At 38.4% G+C, this 21,978-nt stretch overlaps 1 protein-coding gene across 4 annotated transcripts in view; it reads left to right on the top strand.

Moving 5' to 3' along the window:
• DROSHA (drosha ribonuclease III) overlaps nt 1-21,978 on the top strand; it is a 120,745-nt gene that overhangs the window by 80,767 nt on the left and 18,000 nt on the right. For all 4 annotated transcript variants that reach the window (XM_079144479.1, XM_079144480.1, XM_079144482.1 and 1 more), the window contains 6 exons: nt 7,311-7,370; nt 8,753-8,852; nt 12,269-12,371; nt 14,474-14,544; nt 19,933-19,977; nt 21,414-21,571. In XM_079144479.1, the coding sequence (XP_079000605.1) occupies nt 7,311-7,370; nt 8,753-8,852; nt 12,269-12,371; nt 14,474-14,544; nt 19,933-19,977; nt 21,414-21,571 (537 nt within the window). The remainder of the gene's footprint in view (nt 1-7,310; nt 7,371-8,752; nt 8,853-12,268; nt 12,372-14,473; nt 14,545-19,932; nt 19,978-21,413; nt 21,572-21,978) is intronic.

A 21,978-nucleotide genomic window follows, 5' to 3' on the forward strand; every position in this document is an offset into this window, starting at 1 on the left:
CAATGTTCATAGCTGCTCAATTCACTATAGCCAGATTGTGGAACCAACCTAGATGCCCTTCAGTTGATGAATGGATAAAGAAACTGTGGCATATATATACAATGGAATATTACTCCGCCATGAAGAATGATAAAATTATGGCATTTGCAGGCAAATGGATGAAATTGGAGGATATCATGCTAAGTGAGATAAGCCAATCTCAAAAAACTAAAGGACGAATGATCTCGCTGATAAGCGGATGAGGACATATAATGGGGGGTAGGAGGGGTTAGCGTTAGGGTTAGGGTTAGGTTTAGGGTTAGGGATAAGGAGGGTGGTAAGAATGGAGGAAGGAAGGACTGTATAGAGGGAAAAGAGGAGTGGGAGGGGTGGGGGGAAGGGAAAAAATAGCAGAATGAATCAAACAATATTGCCCTATGTAAATTTATGATTTTTAATTAAAATAAATTTAAAAAAAAGTGATGCTTGGGGTGGGGGGAAGGGAAAAATAACAGAATGACTCAAACAACATTACCCTATGTAAATCTATGATTACACAAATGGTACGCCTTGACTCTATGTAGAAACAGAGAAACAACATGTATCCCATTTGTTTACAATAAAAAAATAAAAAAAGAGTGATGCTTATGGGACTGGAGTTGTGGCTCAGTGGTGGAGCACTTGCCTAGCATGTGTGAGTCACTGGATTTGGTTCTCAGTACCGCATATAAATAAATGAATAAAATAAAGGTCCATCAGTGACTACAAACATATTTTTTAAAAAGTGATGCTTATTTTCTCCCCTTCTTCTTTTGTGGTACTGGGGCCTGAATATGGGGCCTGGTATCTGCTTGGCAAATGCCCTACTACTGAGCCACATTCCTAGCCAAGAGAGGACTTTGGTTGAAGGGTGTGGCTCAGTGGTATAGCTCTTGCTTAGCATAACTGAAACTCAGAGAGAGGGCTTTCTTACTGTGGCAGAGGGGCTAATATCTCCAAAATTATGTCGTTTCTGAATTTAAGCATTTTGAAAATGATATCAGAGAACAAATACTCTCCTGTCCTTTGACTTCTGTCCTCTGCTGCTTCTTGCCATGAGAATGTTGTTTTTGCTGATGCAGACTTGACCCAGGTGTCTGTTAAAGAAAGAGCCTCCTAGCCTCCACTAACAGGGTCAACTGCTATTTGCTGCTACTAGCAGCCTGCAGCTGTGGACAGTGCCGGAAGCTGGACTTAAGCTTCTCACAAATTTAACTCAACAGACATTTATCCAGAGCCTTTTTAGTTTGAGGCAGTTTGTAGGTATTTTAGGAGCTCCAAAGTCTAATAAGACAAAAGCCCCCACTAACCAGGAGGTGTGACTGCCTGGAGTAGGGTGAGAATTCTAGAAACATAAATAACTTAATAAAGGAGGGACTCTGATAAGTGCTTCAGTGAAGATCAAAAGCAGAACATACAAAACTGCCAAGAGGCTTAGGATAGATCTGGCAGTTGTTTAGGGATTATAGGTTAGTTTTTTACTGTGAGCTTGAATAATTGAGTTGACTTTAAACTGTTTGCCCTCTCCCTGTTTGTTTCTTAGTTGCTGTTATAAAATGGGATGCTGTGGTCTCTGCTCTTAGAAGTGTTTATCTTTGAAGCAGATTTTAAAATTCTAAGAATCAGTGGTTAGACCATCTCTGCAGGCAAGAAGAAGGAGGGAGAACTATTAGGTTGTATGGGAAACCTGTTTCTGACTCTCATAAAAGCACAGAGATAGAAAGCAAGAGGACCGAGGGGAAGGGCTTCGACTGAACTCTTCTAGACCCCCTCCCCTCTCCACCCATCCTCCAGTATCATTAGTGGCTGTACTCTGCCAGAGCTGCCACATTGCCTCTGCCATCAGGCATCTTGTTCTTTTTGGTGCCTTTATTCTAATTCTTAGCCATAACCTGTTTGAAACTTCCTCCTACTGAATAAAGGCTGAGCCATCCCTCCTGGCAGCCCCAGCTCCATGACCTGACCCCAGGCCACTTTTCCAGGCACATCTCTCTTTCCCCTGTGGCTGTCCACCCCCATGCAGATTATCATTTCAGCCATTTCTGGAATGCCCGTGCAGTCTGTGACATCCTGCTCAAGTTCTGCTGGTGTTTACTTTCTGGTATACATTCTCTCATGTACCATGATTGTGTGTGGAGCTGATTTCCTGTATTGGACTATAAATATTTTGAAGGTCTACTTTTTTTTGTCCCCTTCCCTTCTTCCCTTTCTATAACCAACCAGTACCTTCTTCAGAGCAGGCACTCAGTAATTAAGTATTAAAGGAAGGAATGCCATCTCAATATTGCTTTTATCTGAGGCTATTTACTTATAGACTAGAAAGAGAGAAACTGGGTCATTAAGGGTAATGGTCATTGGAGGTCTAAATGGCTAGTTAGTGTCTCGTTTAATCTGATTTGAAGTCAGCTAGAATTTATAGAAAGGCATAAAAACTTAATGAATAAATTTTGATAGCCTATCAAAACTATAAAATAATTAAGCTTTATAAAGGTATCCTCTCAAGCAAATATGCTACCCAAAATTTTAAAAAGTGTCACTGTTGAAACCATGTATAATCTCATTTGTATAGTTATATTTAACTCATGCAAATTGTGATGAAATATCACCACCAAAGGGTTCTGCAGGATTAGGCATTTGATGGAATTCAAGTAATTCATGTATTATCTGTAAGACCTTTGGAAAGGAGGGGCCTGGAGAGAGTGGTAGGGGAAAATTAAAAATCAAGCAGCCTTGGTTTGTTTTGTTTTCAGTTTTGTTTCAGATTGGTAGAGTCATTACCAGATATAATATGTAAAAATCTACTGGGCCAACAGAGAGATTTATTAGGACTATTGATTAATGTCTACATATTTAAGGAAATGGCAGTTACAAATGTCATCCTTTGTATTCTTGGGGGGATTTGTTCCAGCTCCCACCCCCACCATGGGAGCCAGAAATTCACTGATATTCATGTCCCTTCTATAAAACAGCATAGTATTGGTATGTAATCTATGTACATCCTCCTTTAAATCATCTCTGGATTATTTTTAATACCTAATATAATACAAATGCTCTGTAAATAGTAGTTATACTCTACTATTTAGGGGATAATGACAAGATAAAAGCCTTATGTAGTACAGATGTAATTTGGGGGGGATTATTTTCAATTTGTTGTTGGAATTTACAGATGCAAAACTCAGATACTGAGGGCTGACTATATATTTTCAGGCAGATATACATAAGTATTTTGCATTAAAAATACAATAATAACATGCATTTAATATAAGTAAATTCCACTAGTGGATTTGCTGATTTAGATGTTTCAAGTTAATTCTCAAGAGATCCTTCACATGGGACCCAAAAGTACAGTAGGGCTATAACTTCTCCCCCTGTATATCTAGATAGATGCAATGAGCAGGAGTTCCTGAATTGGATAGAAGGTTCCACTGACTCCCACTGTCCCTTGTAGCTTTACCATACCAGTCACGCTTGAGGGTTGAAATTCAAAGGTGAGAAAACGTTGTCTGTACTCTCACTTCAGCAGTCACCCTTGGACTCGACCCGTGTCAAGATGTCTTTCCATGGAGTAAATGGCACCTTACCGCACTTACTGTTACAGTGGGGTTTAAAAAGTACTTTGACATTTTGAAAAAAAAATTTTGCTATATAAATGTAATAAATTCTTAGAAACAAATGGGTTACTCCTCAGCAGACATCTCATCTTGAAGCTTGCTAGTGAGTATAAAGCATGTGGTTAAAACAGTACAAACAGTGGAAGAAGGAACAAAAGACTTGCCACTGCTTTGAGAACTAGCTGCTCACAGTCCATTTTTTTACATAAACCAGTGGGTTAGGAGTTGCCTGGTGTAAGAATAAAGTGAAATTTAATCACCATTTTGGTTTGGTGATTATTCCAGAATTTAATCATAATGTACATATAGAAAAACATATCCTGGATATGGGCAAATTATTTAATGAATGGCAGGCACATTATTGAATAAACCTGTTTAGAACTGTGACCTTGTATTTTAACACACTGAATAACAGTCTAAGACTGTGGTCATTAAAATCCTAGACATAGTTCTTGTCTCCATAAATGTTATCAAAGAAATTAAGGTAAAACCTTTGTCTATATAACTTCACTTAAGATAGTATATGACTTCAAGCAGCTCTTACTCTTTGACTAGATGTCTTATTAGTCTTCCATAAAGTATAAGACAGTCCCCAAATGTGGTTTGTCCCCTCAACCCCCAGCCTCCTGCCAGGTTTTCTTGCTTTTATATTAACTGGATTTTGCTGTATAATACTTAGATCTGTTAGGAAGCAGATAAAATCTCCGCCACAGAAAATACATTTTTATTTTACTGGCTAATGAAAAAGAATTAGGTAATATAATTTTTTTCTTTTTAAAAACTCCATTTCTTTTTTTTTTCTTTTTAAATTATTTTTAGATATACATGAGTATATATTTTTAATTTGTTCTTTTTAGATATACATGGACTGTAAATTCCCATTCTTGTGGTTGTACATGATGTGGAGCCTGTTTCTTTTTGTAATAGTACATTGTTAAGTTTCTTGATAATAGCAAAGGGAATTAGGGGTTGCATCATCGTAATGTTAAGAGTGCCCCCATTCCTCGCTGCTTTCTCCAGGAATGGTGGTAGATACTTTTTGGAGTTCAGGTACATTTGACAGAATGCAAAATCTCAGTACTGAGTAGCTTCTAAAATAAATTTCTTTAAAAAAAAAAAACAACATTTTATATTTCACTGTGGAACTTTTTAGTTATTCTTGGCTAGTGGAGTAGCAGCAAAAAGGAAAATGTCCTTTAACGTCTAGTGTATATTCTGTAAGAATAAGAAAAATTTGTCAAAGAACCTATAATTATTTTTTTGTGCTGGGGATAGAACCCAGGGCCTTGCACGTGCTAGGCAAGCCCTCTGCCACTGAACTCTATCCCCAGCCTGAGTGCTAACCCTTTACATCTTGTGGGGATGGAGGTGGGATGGTGGGAGTTAACTGGCATCTGTAGTGATGGGCAGGATTTGGGAGAGGGAGCAAGGAAAGGAGCAAGCATAGTGTGTGGTGTGGGCGCAGGGTGCAGTGTGAAGGTTGGTCAGCTTGGGGTTGGAAATTGCTGTTGAAGGTAGATTAAGTGGTGGGTGCAATGGGTAGAGAAGGTCTTGATGGCCCGAATTAGGTTTGTGTCTATGTTATGGTTTAGATGTGAGGTATCTTTAAAAGCTCGTGTGTGAGACAGTGCAAGAAGCTTCAGAGGAGAAATGATTGGGTTGTAAGAATCTTAACTCAAGTGATTTAACCCCCTGCTAGGGATTAACTGAATGGTAACTGAAGTGGTAGGGTATGGCTACAGGAGGTGGTAATTGGGACATAGCTTTAGGAATATATTTGTTTCTGGTGAGTGGACTCTCTCTCTGTTTCCTGATCACCATGTCAACTAGTTCTCTCTGCCACACTCTTCCTCCATGATGTTCTGCTATATTGCCCCAAGGAATGGAGCTGACCTTCTTTGGACTAAGACCTCTAATACCTTGAGCCCCTAAATAAACTTCCCTCCTCTACAATTGTTCTAGTCAGGTCTTTTAGTCACAGCAGCAAAAAAAAAAAACTGACTAAAACAGTCCACCAACTAACAGATGGACCATCAGTGACCCCAGTGACTTCCATGTGACTGAAATATTGCTCTGTCCCCATCTGACCTGAATCTGCAACATTGTCCTGGCCTACCATCTTTCGTGCAGCTTGTCTCCTGGCTGAAGGGTGATGCACTGACCTTCATTTCCTCCGCCTCCCTGGTCAGCCTTCTACCTTTCTGACTTCTCTCTGCTTTCCTGGCCTTGAAACCTTGACAGTCTCCTGGTTCAGTCTGGGACCCTTTCTCTTTTGCAGCTGCATTTTCAACCAAGTTGTATCATCCATTTCATCGCCAAGTCCTGTCTAACACTGGCTTCTCCTGAAGACCCTACTAGCATTGTCCTTGCTGACCCATGAAGAGTAGGTTAACACACCCAGCTCTTGACTGGATCTTTCCACATGGGAGCTTTGTGGGCATTTCAGAATATCTGAAGTGCATTTCCTGTGTGTCCCCCTAAGCTGCTCTGCTTTGGTCTTTCCCTGCATAGTAGCTCCACCACTTTTCACCCCATTGCTGTAAGTGAACTCTAGGCTTTGACCTTCATTGTTTTTAGCTTCCTGATCTTGACTAGTAACCATTCTTTTCTGCCGTAAATTCAAAATGTTCCCCATATCTAACTGTGCCTCCTCTCCTCCACTGTCACCTTCCCAGCACAAGCACCCCATGTCTCCTTGGGATGGTAGTACCCTTTCTGGTACTTCTTTTTCCTGCAAAGCAGCCAGGGAGGCCTTTTGAAAACCTGAATCAGATCATGGCACATCTCTGCTCACCAAAGAAGCATGTTAGTGTTGAAGGGAGAGATTGGGTTTGCCGAGAGGCAGAAGGAAGTTTCCCATGGGCCATCTTCCTGGTTGCTTCAGTCTGATACCTCAGAAGAAATTAACAGTCTGTAAGATGTGACTTCATCATATAATTTAATACATAAATAAAGTGTGATCTGTGCACTAAAGGGAAAGTGTTAATTTTGACAATAAACACCAGATAGGAATTCATAGAGAAGAAAATACTTTCTCAAGGTCTTTAGGGATGAGTAGATGTTCAGCGTGGCTAGGTATACAGAGTAGTGAGTGGAAAGTTCTAGGGTGCAGAGAGCCTGACCTGACGAGAGGCACCAAATATTTTAGGGGATGCCTTCTCCAAAGAGTAGTAGGCAGTTCGAAGCAGGAGCCCAGAGCATAGGTGGGCAAGGATAACAGTGGTCATGAGATGGTAAAGGTGGATTAACTGGTTTTGAAGGACTTTGCATACTGGATTGAGTTTAGAGTTTGGGTGATGGAAGAAATCTTGAAAACATGGAGTCAAAACAAACTTTTCAGTGGTCAATTCTAACTCTCACTAGATTGCATTCTCCTTTCTTTATTCACCTGAGAGTAGTACAGAGATACAATTAGTACAGTGTCACTGTGACTTCTCTGCATGTCCTGAGCCTGGTTCCCAGGAGTTGCACACATAGGTTAGATACCCTGAACCACATAGTACGAAGGAATGCCTTCCCACTGCCTGTGCCTTTGGCTAGGATGGTAGTTATTCCTCCTGATTGAGTAATAAGGCACAGTGTTCCATTGCTGAAGGAGCTGACCCTTATGTTTCCTTTTTTAGAAGAGAGGAGGGAAAGAAAGTATGCTGTTTTAAATGATCTTTTAAATTCTCATTATAGGATTAATCACAACGAACGGTTGGAGTTTCTGGGTGATGCTGTTGTAGAGTTCCTGACCAGGTAAGCAGGCTTTTTTACAGTTCTCCAGTAATTACATTTTGTAGGTAACATACTTATTACATTACCTTCTTTGTAATTAGCCAAACAAGGCATTGAAGCCCCGTGAATTTTGTGTCTTCTGTAGCGCTTAAAAGCTGCATGTCGGTGGCTCTTGCCCTGACAACTCACGCTTGCTGCTGCTGTAATGAGTGAGATTACAAGATGAAAGGCCGGGTCTGTGTCCTGTCAAGCATATGTTAAAGTTGCTTACAGCCGCAGGAGATCAGCTGGTCTTGGTCTAGATGCTTCAGAGCTTATATTCAATTTGAAAAGAAAAGGGTGATATTTTAAAATGTCATTTCATCTTTCAGGATTTGTCTTTGATCCCTTTCTCACTCTTTCTGATCTCAAGGGAAGTAAAGCTTACAAGTAATTTTAATGACTAGATTGTGTGTGTATGTATGTGTGTATCTTCAGAAGTGTTTTAGGAATCTTAATTTAAAGGTAGGGGTAGGAAAGTGCATGTTGTTTTTTCATATTCACATAATCTTTCTTTTAAAGGGAAGAGACACACGTTTCTCTGGGAACTATTTTGAGCTATTTTTATTCTCTTTGGGTCACTTCTTTTCACAGGAATGACACAATGAGGAGAAAAGACTACTCCCTAATCCTCTAAGACTAACTGTGCTTAGCCGTCCTGATCCACAGTGGATCGTGTCAAATGCTGGGCGATGTAGGAGGGAGCAGCTACAGTTGGGGTCCAGCTAGTTTCCTGTGTGGTCTTCTATCCAGGTCCCACACTTTTCTGATGGGCTTCCTTAGCTCATCCTGACAGTAGAGCTAGCCCTGTATGCCACTGTATGCCCTGCTCAGGGCTTTCTTGGATTCTCTTCAGAGGCCACCTGTAATACCCAGCTGGGAGACATAGTTGTTTTCAGAGTTTCAGTAACTTGTGGAGCAAGGATTGCCAGGGATTGAACCCAAGGATGCTTAACTATGGAGTAACTTTATTTTTGTTTTCTCAGTGCTGGATATTGAACTGGGCCTCATTCATAGTAAGCTAGTGCTCTACCACTGAACCATATCCCCAATCCCCAGTTTCAGAGTTTCAGATATGTTTGCTCTTAGTAGACATAAAACTGTGACAGTGTGTTCAGTTCTTGGTCATCATCAGATTTCAGAGATAACGTTTAACAGAAATAAAGGGGAAATAGAAGTGAATGGTGTCTTATGGTTTCCAGCACCTTAAAAGAGTCTGTGCTGCTATTTAATGTCCAAAGACTTTGAGACCGTTTAGTTCAGTTCATGTGATACCTGTTGCACAGATATTCTGTGCCAACCCTATTTGTATACGCCACAGACAGAATTACATGATGCATATTTATTTTTTATGTTTTTTGCAGTGTCCATTTGTACTATTTATTTCCTAGTCTGGAGGAAGGTGGATTAGCAACCTATCGGACTGCCATTGTTCAAAATCAGCACCTTGCCATGCTAGCAAAGGTATAGAAACATCTAAAACATTTGTATTTAAGTTCTTTAGTTCATGCATTTGAATGAGTAGCTTTTTAGAGTATATTAAGGATGTAATATTTTACAGACCAGAAGTATTTTGTTTGGGTTTTAAGAATTCATCTTTATTAGTTCTATTACCTTTGTGAATTTCACCAGCAACTAATGAACTCCGCAGTGAGGTACCTTGAAAACTGGTAAGGAAAAATTGACAGATGTATGTGAACAAGGTTAAACATTTGGGGAAAAGGAATATAGGAACAAAGCAAAAGAAGTGTAATACTTTCTGTTCCTTTGTGTAGTATTTCTGTATTAAATTTGTTATTAATTTGTTAACAAGTGGAATTATAACTTTGAAGAGAATACTTCAGTTTATATCCACAAGGGGTACTTTATAGATCTTCGAGAATCCCCCAAATCTGAAATTCCTTTAATTAATATTTAGGGTTTAGGCTGTCTAGCTTGCCTCATTGACTTAGCTGAGTGATTAACAGAACCTCTTTGTAATTCAGATTCCTGCTAGGGGTTTTACTTCATGGTCTGATTTGCTGTTTTCCTTTCCTGCAGTGTCTTATAGTAAATCATAACAGATAAGAATATGGGTACTTTGCTAACCCATCAGGGTTCTAGTCCACGTTCCTCCTCTTGCCAACGGGTAGCCAAGAACCAGATATTGTCTTCTCCAAGTCTCTGCTTTTTTATCTGTAAAGAGGAAATGACATTAGTCTCTGCTACACAGACTTGTTATGAGAATTAAATGAGATAAGTTTTCATGATTCTATTTATAAAGTGCTTGGCGTGATGATTGTTCATAGTAAGCACACAAAGATGTAAATGAAATTATTGGAGCTAGTTATTTTTGTTGCTTTTACAACTGTTCTCATAATAAATTTTTGCATTCTTGTAGACCTTTGGGTTTATGCAGTAGTAGGCAGAGCTGTGACTTTTAAATCCTCAAACATCAAGGATCCACTGGAAAAGCTTCTATGAGTATTCCTTGATTTTTAGCTTAAGTAATTTTCCCCTTTCATTTTGTTATAGAAGTTGGAATTTGACAGAAAAGGCTAGTCAAATCTGTCCTAATCTTATGACTGCTTTCTTGATTTGATCTTTCCAAGGCAATTAATTATTTTCAAAATATGATTAATTTTAGCCTGGGATTTTTGTGTCAGCAAGAATGCATTGTTTTGTTTTATTTAATCCCACCATGACAGTTGGAATGGCAGGCTTTGAGCCAGCTTTGGTGGTGTTCAAGAATGTAAATAGGGATGTCTTAATGAAAAAGTGTAGGCAACAAGATAAGCTTGGTTTTAATAACCTCCCAATGAATGAAATTCCACAATGCCACGTACAACTGCTTTAGTGTTTAGTTGATTGAATTTTCGAAGTGCTTCCAAAAAGTTCACCTAAATGCCATTGGAAATACATATTAACAAGTAGATTATCATTACCCCCCATTAAAGTTTTCTTTGTTATTTTAGGATGTAATGGAATTGCATAATTATTCAAACACATCCAGGAATGATGATAGGGAGAATATTTATGAAGTGTGGGAAATTGTCATAGCACAAAAGCAGACATTTTTATGTAACACATTGGGTGCAGTACAAAGCCATGAAAAGTGCAGGGTGGCCAGTTTCTTTTTTGGGGGGATTTTTGTTCTTCTACCAAGCCCAAGTCTTTTTTTTTTTTTTCTCAGAAAAAAGTAAAATTTAAACAAGGAGACTCATCTGGGCAAGGATGTTTGGTTTAGAAGGTAGAGTAAATAAAAAAACTATACTTCTTAAAATATAGTTTTCTGATATCCCTAATCCTAAGTGTACATTATTTTCCAAAAGCAATTTTTCCAAAACCAAGCCCAAGTCTTCACATTCCCATAGCTCGGCTCCAGCAGAACACACTGGTGACCCCACCTTCTCTAGACCAGTGGTCCTTAACCATTTGGGAGTGGTGGAATTAGAAGCTTGCTGACCTCTTTGAGAGTCTAATGTAAGCTTGAGGTCAGCTCTCCAGACACGTGAACATTTTGGCACACACAATAGCGCACCACTCCTTCCCCCTGTTTTCCTTTCCTTTTCTGTTGGTGGTAGGAATTGAATCCAGGAACCAGCATGCATGAGCATGCTAAGCACACACTCTACTGAGCTATACTCCCAGCCTGTTCTCTTTCCCTTTTAAAAGTTTTACTAATGCCTGCATGGAAAAATTAGGATAATAGAGTAGGGACTATGGGTAAGTTGGAAAATTCACAGCACTCCAGAATAGTTGTTTTGTAAGATGAAATGAGGTTTGCAGTTTGTTCTCAAGCAGGGCTCCAGAGATAACAAACAATTGGATTTTCCCAGTCAAGTTGTGAAACAGATGAAATTTACATATTTTAGTATAAATTCTTGTACTTTGGGATCAATTTTTTTAAAAAAGGTGTTTCTGTTGTTCTATTTGTGGTAGTCAAAACTCTCATTTGCGGATACTTTATACTGTGGATTCCCAGCAAAACAAAATATTGATAGCATAATATACCTTATTTTTTGTCTGTCATTTTCCATTATAAATGTATTTGTATATTTAACCTACATCTGGAGTCACACAAAATCTGAGTGTCTTATTGGAAGACTGATGAGACTCATATTGTCCTAGGTTTGTTCATTGACTTGCCACATGTGCCATACTGTGACATGTTATTGCTTAGTATTATTGAATTGAATTATGTGTAATGGAATGCAATTTATTGCATGTCTCTGAAATGTTTGTATCATTCTCCTTTTATGAAAAGTATTATCATTTCATTCTCAGGATTTATATAAAAGTATTCGTTCATCTTATGTCTAGTTCTAAAAGGACTTATATTGAATTGTATGTTAGGATACCAACCAAATAACTATAGAAATCATAGGAAAATATGGTTTAGGCAGAAGAATGAATCCAGAGGTAAAGTTAGTATACAGAGATGTATTCATAACTTCTACACCTAGTATGGGGCAACAAATTTGGCTTTAAATTTTCCTGAGGCCAGATCACAAAAAGAAATACAAGTCCACTGGAAAAATATTCTTAGCTCCCTTAAGACAATTCATTGCTCAAAAGAGATATGACTGTGGAAACCTCATAAAGGGACACGAGTACAGAGAAAGGGCCTCCAGATCCTCACCTTGGTCTGAACATGAATTTGGAGTAATCAGATCTGATTGGTTCTGAACCCTAATTGTACTATTGGAGTTTGGGTAAGAGTTGAGTTAGTCTGAACTGAGCTATACAGAAAGGACTCTTGATGGATGGTGGATTAATCTCTCTTAATGTACTGACGTATGACCAGTGGATTGTGGTTAGCAGCCTCTCCCCAGGAGATGCTGTTATTATAGTTAGGATTTTGGCAAACTCTGAACTTACTGTCTTTTTGAATTTTGTAGAAACTTGAGCTGGATCGATTTATGCTATATGCTCACGGACCGGACCTGTGTAGAGAATCAGACCTCCGACATGCAATGGCTAATTGCTTTGAAGCCTTGATAGGTAATATCCCTTTAAAATTCTCTCTCTTGCATGTCTAATCTATCTGAAGAGCACATAAAAGTCATCGTGGAAACTTGGGACAGAATTACTTGTTCCCAAAGCTTGTGAGACGCTTAGTACAATGCCCACTACCTTGTCTCATAGTCATTTTAGTTCCTCTGAAGCCCTGATCATGCTTTCTTGGTTCCTGCGTTGATATATGTTTAATATTTCTTAAATTGAAGTGAATTAGAATGGAGATGGATTACTTTCCAGATTTAATATCTCTCATACATAAACAAATTGGGATGCTAGAGATACCCCAGTGATTTTGACCACATTTTGAATTACTTGCAAGATTTTCTAGTTTAACCATCTTGAAAATACCACGTTTAAAAATCCTGGGATAAGTCTCTATAACTAATATTTGTTCACTTGAAACAAGACTGATGTAGACTAAACTGCTCACTCAGGCTCTTTGTATCCAAAGCTGCTTTTTGTTTGTAGCCAGAATAGTTATCTATTGGTACAGGAAAGTTATGAAGAGTTAATTAACTTATGATTACAAGTATGCTTCACAATGAAATGTTGTAGTAGATTGACAATTTCCTCACTTTTTTATAAAGTACATTTTATTTTCAAAGGCCTTTGTACTTCTTTTTCATTTTTGCCCTCTTCCTTTGAAAATGAATATAAAAGCTTCCCATTATAGTTTCATGCTGATGATAGTAGTAAGAGAATGTTTAATAATTATCCAGTCTTTCACAGCTATGTCTGTTTTTCACAAATAGGTCTGTTTTCAGAGTTTATCTATCACATGAAATTAATGTGCTTTGTACATAGAATATTTTTGACAGTTAGTGTTACTGTTGGCTCCAGAGCCAAGCAGACATGATTCAGTTCCCTGTTCAGTTATCAGATCTGTGTCTCTGATAAGCTATCCTGTCTCTTTGATCTTCAACTTTCCCATCTGAGAGATGGAGATAGTATCACTCACTCATAGAGTTCTTGAAAGGATCATAGTGTATAGTCCTGGTGGCATTCAATCCAGAACTGTGTTCTACTTAATTAAGCCCTTCCCCAAATCACATACTATGAGCCTAAATTCTATAAATCTGTTCTAATGCCCTGTTCTTGGTATGACCTGTGAAGGTGAAGGTAAGAATGTGAAATGGGACAGGGGGTCTAGCTCATTGGTAGAGTGCTTGTCTAGCATGGGCAAGGCCCTGAGTTTGATCTCTAGCACCACAAAAAAAAAAAAAAAAAAAAAAAAAAAAGAATGTAGAAATTTGCATGATGCTCTGGGCATAAATGGTTTTCAAACCACAACAACTAAAGAACAACTACTCCTGTTGCAATTATTATTACTATGACTATTGATAAATAATAAATGTATTTAGTTATCAAGAATCCTGGTAACTAAGTGTTCTAACATCATGCATGGAAAAATAGCCTTTCTAAAGATAGATATAAAAATTTGATTTCAAGAAAATATGGCTAGGGCTGGGGATGTAGCTTAGTGATAGAGCACTTGTCTAGCACACATAAGGCCCTGGGTTCAAAAAAAGGAAATATGATCATACTACACCAGAGTTAGTACATATCAAGTAAAAATGTTATCATAGTGCTTCTTGTTATAATTAATGCTGAATGTATACATAGTGCTTAATTATTTCATATTAAAAGTTGTCCTGATTTTTGTTTGCAGAAGCCTTCATTGGTCCAGACTCTGGTTTTGTTTCAGGCTTTTTCTTAGATGCCAGTGTATATTTGGTAAATACAGAAAGTGAAATGACATACTCTTTAGAGTTAAGTCAGGTATTTGTGTCTTAAACCCTTAGTACAGCTTTTACCCATGCCCTTCATGATAGTTCATATTTGACCTCTTCTACTTACAATATTAGATTTTAATTTTAGTGAATTGAATTTTGCATTTCAGCCTAATGTGTAACACAAAGCATAGCTAAAAGAGGGAAAATGTTACCTTTAAACAATCGCTTCTGAACACTTCAATTTTTTTCTGTGAGTGGTTTTGGCTTGCCTTTTTGCTGTTTGTAGAGATATGTAATTTTCTCTGCATATTAATGCAGCCTTCCTTCTGACATTCTCTTCCTTTTATCTAGGAGCTGTTTACTTGGAGGGAAGCCTGGAGGAAGCCAAACAGTTATTTGGACGCTTACTCTTTAATGATCCGGTATTTATCTTGAATTGTTTTTATTTTTCTGTTATATATCATTATAGAAGAATTTATTACAACTGGTTTTGAATTTTGAAGAGACTAGCAGAAACAAAATACCCAAATCTACCCTAGGTAGTAGATATAAAGTACATCCGAACAGCTTACTCAGCTGTGGCGGTTGGGGAAGTTCTAAGGGCATTTACACCAGGAGTTTTCTTTGACCTGAACCATCTTTTCTCATGGTCACTTGTAAATTGAATATGAATATGAATATAATAGTACTTAGCTTCATTTCAAAGTTTCTTTATGTTAATTATGATTTTGTGTTTTATAATCACTGGATACCTACCCCATGCAGACTTAGTTATAGCCTTTTGGCTTTTGTGTTTCTGATTAGTTTTTATGTAAATTATGTAGACTAGACGAATGTATTTTAGAAAGTCAGTTCACAGGGAGTTTCTGAGGGGCCTGTGAATAAAGAGTATGGATGTTACTTTTTCTCCTCCAAGCAAATTATAGTTTAAAGAAAAAAGATTCTAAAATAGTTTCTGTTGTTACTAAAGTATTAAGCCATTAATATTGCCAGAGATACCTTTTTAATCTTGCATGTAATAGAGCATACTGGATGCTTTTTGTACCAAAACAAGTCAATTTAACATTTAAAGGGAGAGGCAACTTTGTATTCCAAATTGAAATGTCATCATAATTGAATGAAATAGCCCTGGTGGAGTAATAAAGAACACAGGAAGCCAGTGTTTTAAGCCTTTGTGAAACCTTCAACTTAAGTGGCTGTCAAATGTTATTACTGCATTACTTTGGGTAGTTTAAAAAAAAAAAATCAATAGTTTTTAAAAAAATTGTGACCTTAATGCTGTTCATATCTGAGAATTTGCTATTTTTGTTTTTTCTTGAAATGTGATGCTTTTTGTAGTGTAAATTTCCTTTTGATGGGAAAATTATCTGCAGATGTTCTCTGTCCCCCATTTTGTCCTACACGAATAAACAAGCCTGTGTCTTGGTTTGTTTCTATAACAAATAGCATGTATTTTAAGACTTTCTTAAATCTTAAAATATGTTGTTGTAGCTGTTATCTTTTGTTGGCAAGGTTAGCAACCTCTCCCTGCCCCACCCCAACCCTACCCCTGTCCCCTTCGCCCATCTTACTTGCATCCAGAATACTCCTGTTTTCCTGAATTACACACATTTTACACCTGAGTTCTTAAATTGCATCCATTTGTATTTAGATTCTTTTCTTTCTTTAAACTGCTTCTCTCCCACTTGTGTACTTTGGAGGCTTATCTTAAGTTTCCAGTACCTAGTGCAATGCTGGCATATGCTGTGTTTAATAAATATTTGTTGAAAGAGTGAAATGAATAAGTTCCTAAATGAAAAAGCAGAGTCTGAACATTATCTTACAAATGGGACAGCTGAGATTCAGAATTCATTTTAGGGTGTCTTTTATGGAAAGTTAACAGGGCTCACTCAGTAATGGAGGCTTTCCACGGCAGTGTGTTTAGGTATACCAATTTGGACATTTTGGCTCTGACATGTCCATACTGGTGTGCCTCTGTTAGCTGCAGTACGTGGGAAATGTTAGTGAATATGTGCTTTTTGTGTGTAATGGCTTCAAGAAAACCATCAGCCAGAGGCAGCTGAGGACAAGCCTATAGGCTGACAGAGTCATATTGGTTGACCCTATGTGGCAGGGGGCTCTCACAATGGGGCTTGTCCTTTGTGAGTCCTGGGCTGGTGCCCAGTGATTCTGACGTTCTCGGTTGGTTGTCTTGTCTGAAACTGAATTAAGACAAACAACAGGATTAATTTGGGGTTAGGTGCTGTCATGAGGTAAGGGAGGTTCAACCTTGAGTGTCTGTAGTAATTGTTATTTAGGATGAGACACAGCAAAGCAGGGCAACTGGCAGCATAAGCAGGAAGGCAGGAGACACTCTCTTCAGGGTCCTGATGGCATCTCACAGGTGCCACAAGGTGTTGAGGGACTAGTTGCTTCCTGTTGATTTTGCTGCTGGCTGTATCTGTATTCTCAGCCCTCTTAACAGCGGGGCTGTCTTTTCTTTCTCTCCTCAACCGATTTTTACTCTTTCAACTCTAGACAAGTTTCTTGTGTTTTCATCTTTTAGTCTTTGTGTGACCCTTCAAGGTTTACCTGATATATTCAGATCTATCGCCTCATTTTGATTACCTCTTTTGCCTCGTAGAAAGATAATGTATCGGGTTTTTCCTATCCCCACCTCGCTTGCCTCTATCCTTCTGTCCCCAGTATCTCTGACCCAGGCCTTTCTCTGGAACTTTAGAAATTGGAGTGAGCATCTTTTCAGTTGCTTTTGGGTAGCCTAAAATGGGTGTTCTGCAGACACCTCATTTCAACTGTTTAATGTTGAACTCATCACAAATCATATTTCTCTTTTATTTTTATCTTTTAAATCAGAACCCTTAGGATTGGTTCTATCCTGAAGTTGTATTTTTTCTCTCCCTCTGTCCTTTCATTTTTAAAATTCTGTCACTCCTAGCCCTGGTGGCTTGACTTTCTTCTCTCTTGGCCATCCTGCTGCTTCCATCTCTGTGCTCCCATCTCACCTGACAGTTTAGCTGGCTGCCCCCCGCCCCCACTGTTCCAGGCCGCCTATCAGGCTAAATGCAGTCTTCTTCTTGATGCATGAATTTGGCCGTGACTTTCTTGCTTAAGATATTTGATTACTATCTTCCAGAATCTGCACTACACACTACAGCGTTTAGGAGTTTTCATGATCCGACTCCCATCTGTTGTCTCAGGTTCCTTCCTTTCCTCTTCCTCTTTATGGCATTCACTAAAATCTCCCTCTTGTGTAGATATACGTGAAGACATATTATTTTCGTGTTTATGGTACCCTGCTTTTGGTTCTCTCCTTATGCTGATTTGCAGACTTCTTCATATTCTTCAGGACTACTTCTTTGAAGACTTACACAGTACCCCAGAAGAATGCTCCTAGTACTTGTGTGTGGTTTCTTCCTAGAAACGCAGTTGCATCCATCTTTGCGTAACAGCCCAGCACCTCACAACTAGACCATTTCAGCTGTATCCATTCCTTGTAATCTGAGAAAGTGGCCGCTGTGACATAGTTTCAAATATTTTTTTGCTATTATGGGAACTATTGTAGTTTTCTATCTGTACTTATTTACCTTCATTCTTCCCCACCAGGCCTTTTTGTGGACAGGAATAAGTATCCTATTCATCTTAGGTACATAATGCATAATAAGTGTTCAATAAAAGTATGTTGCATCATATTTTTATTGAACACCTATATGTTGCATCAGTGACCTATCAGTCATGAATTATTTTCAGAAAAGCAAATAGAAGTTAGAGACCTGCTTGAGAGCCTTAAGCTAATAAATGGCAGCACTGAGATTCTAGATCTGTTCCAGTGTATTTGCTCTGACAAGGTAAAACAGAACCTCATTTCAGCGTGCAGGGTAGATGAAAGGAAATGGACACAGTTGAAATAGTCTGGTGAAGTGTTAGGCTGTTACTTCCAGATAGATGGCAGCTGACATCAAAGGAGAAATCACAGTATTTTTGAAAACATGAAGGAGCTAGTAGACAGATGAATCCAAATGTCCCTGAGCATCTTGAGCTTTAGAGATTGGGGTGGTAGAAAGACACCTGTTTATCATTATTGTTGATATAGTGTTATTAATAGTATTTTCTGTGGGCCAGCACTGGGTTTAGTGCTTTGAGCAAGGTGCTCATTGAGGCATCAGAAAACACTTTGAAGAAGGTACTATAAATAACTGGTTTATACCTGAGGAAATGGAGGCTTAGAGAGACTGAGTAATTTGCCCACGTGGAATCAGAGTTAAACATAGGCAGCCTGACTTGAGCCTGCAACTCTCCCTAATACCACACTCGCTAGCTTAAGATGAAAGGTGAAAAATTATCATCTGGTCACGTTGCATGTGAGGTAAGAAATGCCCACAAGACATTCAGCCTTCTGGAGTTAGACTAGAGGTCAGTGATATAGCAGAAATGAACCTGGAATCAAAACTGAGTCAGTAGTGAAAGCCATAAGAATGGTGGAGTACTCCAGAAGAGCTGATAACTAGCCAGGGAAGAGCTGAAGTTTGGTAAATGTCCACTGAGGGGTGGAGGAAGGAGAAGAAAGCATTGGGAGCACACAGGAAGTTGTGAGAAGGGAGTGACATTCCATGTGATTCATAGTGCAGGAATTCAAGGATAAGGTTATTGATTTGATTAAGGGGGGAGTTCTCAAATGGCTTAACAATTTGATTTGTAAACCCCTTTATTAATATTGGCAAATAATAGCTGGGCATGGTGGTATGCAATCCAGGAGCCTAGGCAGGAGCATTGTGAATTCAAAGCCAGCCTCAACAACAAGGTGCTAAGCAACTCAGTGAGACCCTGTCTCTAAATAAAATACAAAATTGGGCTGGGATGTGACTCGGTGGTTGAGTGCCCCTGAGTTCTTCAATTCTTGGTACCCCCCATATGTGTGTGTGTGTGTGTGTGTGTGTGTGTGTATACATACATACATGGAAATAACCCCTAACTGTATTTTTTTAAGATGCAAGTTGTGTAGAATACTGATTTTTTTTAAATTTCAGTCTCACCATCCAATTCTAAATCCTCCCCACCCTGCTGCATTTAGAAAATGATTTTCCCTCTTTAATAAAAAAAAAAAAAAAAAAAATTGGTCATTTCTTTCAAAACCTGATTTTAAAGCCAGAAAGTAAATTCAGAAGTTCCCTAGAGTCAGAACCTGAAGGAAAACCACTAATCCTGAGTAAATTCTAATTATAACTACCCATGGATTTAACTCAACAAATGAAGTAATATACTAAAGTTTTCCATTAAATTCATTACCAGATTTCAGGTAAACATTGTGTGACCCACAGTGAGTGTGATATCATAAATGCCAGAGCTTATGAACTAAATCTGGGGTGTTTCCCACACTGTTTTAAAACAGCTCAAGCGATAATATAAATTAGTGCCTAAAATAAAAGACATTTGAGATGAGTTTTACATATAAAAAGGCATGGCTGATACACATTCCTGGGGAATGATGAGCTGAGAGATATGATTAAAACAGCAGCTTAACCCAGTGTATTAGGTTAACCAAATGTGTAACTTAGTTTTAAAAGGTGTCTTTGACTTCTGGGGTTGGGAGTGGCTCTTTTCCTCCCCAGCTTAATAGGCTAATTAGAGTCACTACAGGCAGTTAGAATAGTGAATACACTTTAAAAAATTAGTTTGCTAGCACTATTGAATTTGCAATAAGTGGAGTCAGCATCTGAAATAGTTCAGTATTTCAAATAACGACATTTTATTTAGTACTCTAGGGTGCGTTAAATGGCTCCCTTGAGCATTAAAGACATCACTCCATTTTCCAGGACCTGCGTGAAGTTTGGCTCAATTATCCTCTCCACCCACTCCAAGTAAGTATGACCTTCCTGTCTGCAGTAGGCTTTATGGCTACAGCCATTTATTTCACTTTCTTTTGCCTTTTTCCCCTCATGCTTTTATCCTTCAATTCCCTTCAGTGACTTACTTTAAGCTGGGGTTTGAAACAGGAAAACTTGGGAACAAATAGTAAGACGCATCCATGTGTGTCTGTCATGTGGTCTGAGCAGCACAAGGAGGAAGAGATTCTGTTACCCAGGGGATACCAGTAGATGGGATTCAAAGCCGAATGCATTGATGCCTATATATCCACATGCCCACTGTTGTCGGGGAAGTACTGTGGAAGCATGTCTTGGCATATTCAAAAAGTAGAACAAATACTAAATTAACATTGTAAATTGTAACCTAATTTGGATCTTAGGAATTGAGGGGTTGTATCAGATTGCATTAAATTTACTGCAAATTTAAACTTTAGTACCATATGATGGCTTCTTACTCAAGATTTAGGAATTTCAACAATCTACACATGGTGACACCATTTTACTCAGTTGGTTTAAAAATTCTTACTATTCTTTGCTTTTATTTCTTTTTTACTTTGGGTTATATGCATATGTATACTCATTTATACACATTTTCATGTATGAATATGTATATAAAATAAATAAAATAAGACTAATCAGTAGTAGTTGAACTCTTAGGAGAGGCTTTATAGTAGTGAATGACATTAATTCACAGTTCTTTAGAAATATTTTATTAATCATATGAGATTGCCCAAAGTTGTTGAAAATGTTCATTTTAATTATACTTTTCCTATTTGCTCTCTGCCAGTTGTTAAAGGCTCATTGTTATGTGGTACACCACCTGTCTAGTGGTATAAAAATCTCCATTGTAAGCTGAATTCAGTTTTAATGATGCTCATTTGCCCAAATAGTTGGGTCCCTGGAAGACACAGCAGTCAAGTAACTCTTAAAGCACTGGCCTCAAAGCAGTCCCCAGACAACAGCATCTGCATCACCAGGATCTTGTCAGGAAGGCAGATTCTCAGTCCTCACTTCACATACAAAATCAGTCACTCCAGGGTGGGGCCCAGCCATCTGCCTTTAACAAGCCCTGCCAGTGTTTTTAAGAGTGCTAAAGTGGGAGAACCGCTGCTTTACTAGATATATATATTCTCCAACAGCTGTTCTTCGGCTTGCATCTTCCTTGGAGAGTTAGTCTAATACTTGGGATTTTGAACTATCTGTGTATAGTACTTGGCCTTGAAATTTGATGGAAGATTGGAAAATATTATTTGAGCCTTCTTTAAATATTAGGTTTATTTGCCATTTTAAGAGATGAGAAAGAAGCTTCCATGTTTTATTGGCATTTCAGAAATTTCTGCTCACAGGAGAAGGAATTTTATAAAACACTGTCCTAGAATTGATAATTACTTTTCTAACCTAAATCTGTTCATGATTCTATTTTTTTGTAGCTACAAGAGCCAAATACTGATCGACAACTTATTGAAACTTCTCCAGTTCTCCAGAAACTTACTGAGTTTGAAGAAGCAATTGGAGTAATTTTTACTCATGTTCGACTTCTGGCAAGGGCATTCACATTGAGAACTGTGGGGTTTAACCATCTGACCCTGTGAGTTTGAAGTCTTCATGTAGTCCCAACGTGACTGTTTACATGAGACAGTTCCAAACCTTTATGTATGCCTTTCAAAGGCATACACAAGGAGTTGAAATTTCAGACACATTTGCAGGACAGTCATTGTGAGACATGAGTCAGCAGACAGTGGTGTGGACCAGGGTAAATTCTCCAATTCAGTATTTTTGGTCCCAATGTTATGCATCTTGTGCCTTCATGAAATTTACGGGAGGCATGAAGGAAATAAAAACATTTTACATGCAAGGACAGATGCAAGGCTTTGCAGACCATGTGATTTTTTTTCAGCCTGAAAGAGGCCATAGATTATAAAAGAATGAGTAGGACTGTGTTTCGTTGAACTTTACTTGTAGAAACACACTGTGGGCCGAGTCTGGCCCACTGAT

Source organism: Sciurus vulgaris, assembly GCF_902686455.1.
Source record: "Sciurus vulgaris genome assembly, chromosome: 6".
Taxonomy (NCBI): domain Eukaryota; kingdom Metazoa; phylum Chordata; class Mammalia; order Rodentia; family Sciuridae; genus Sciurus; species Sciurus vulgaris.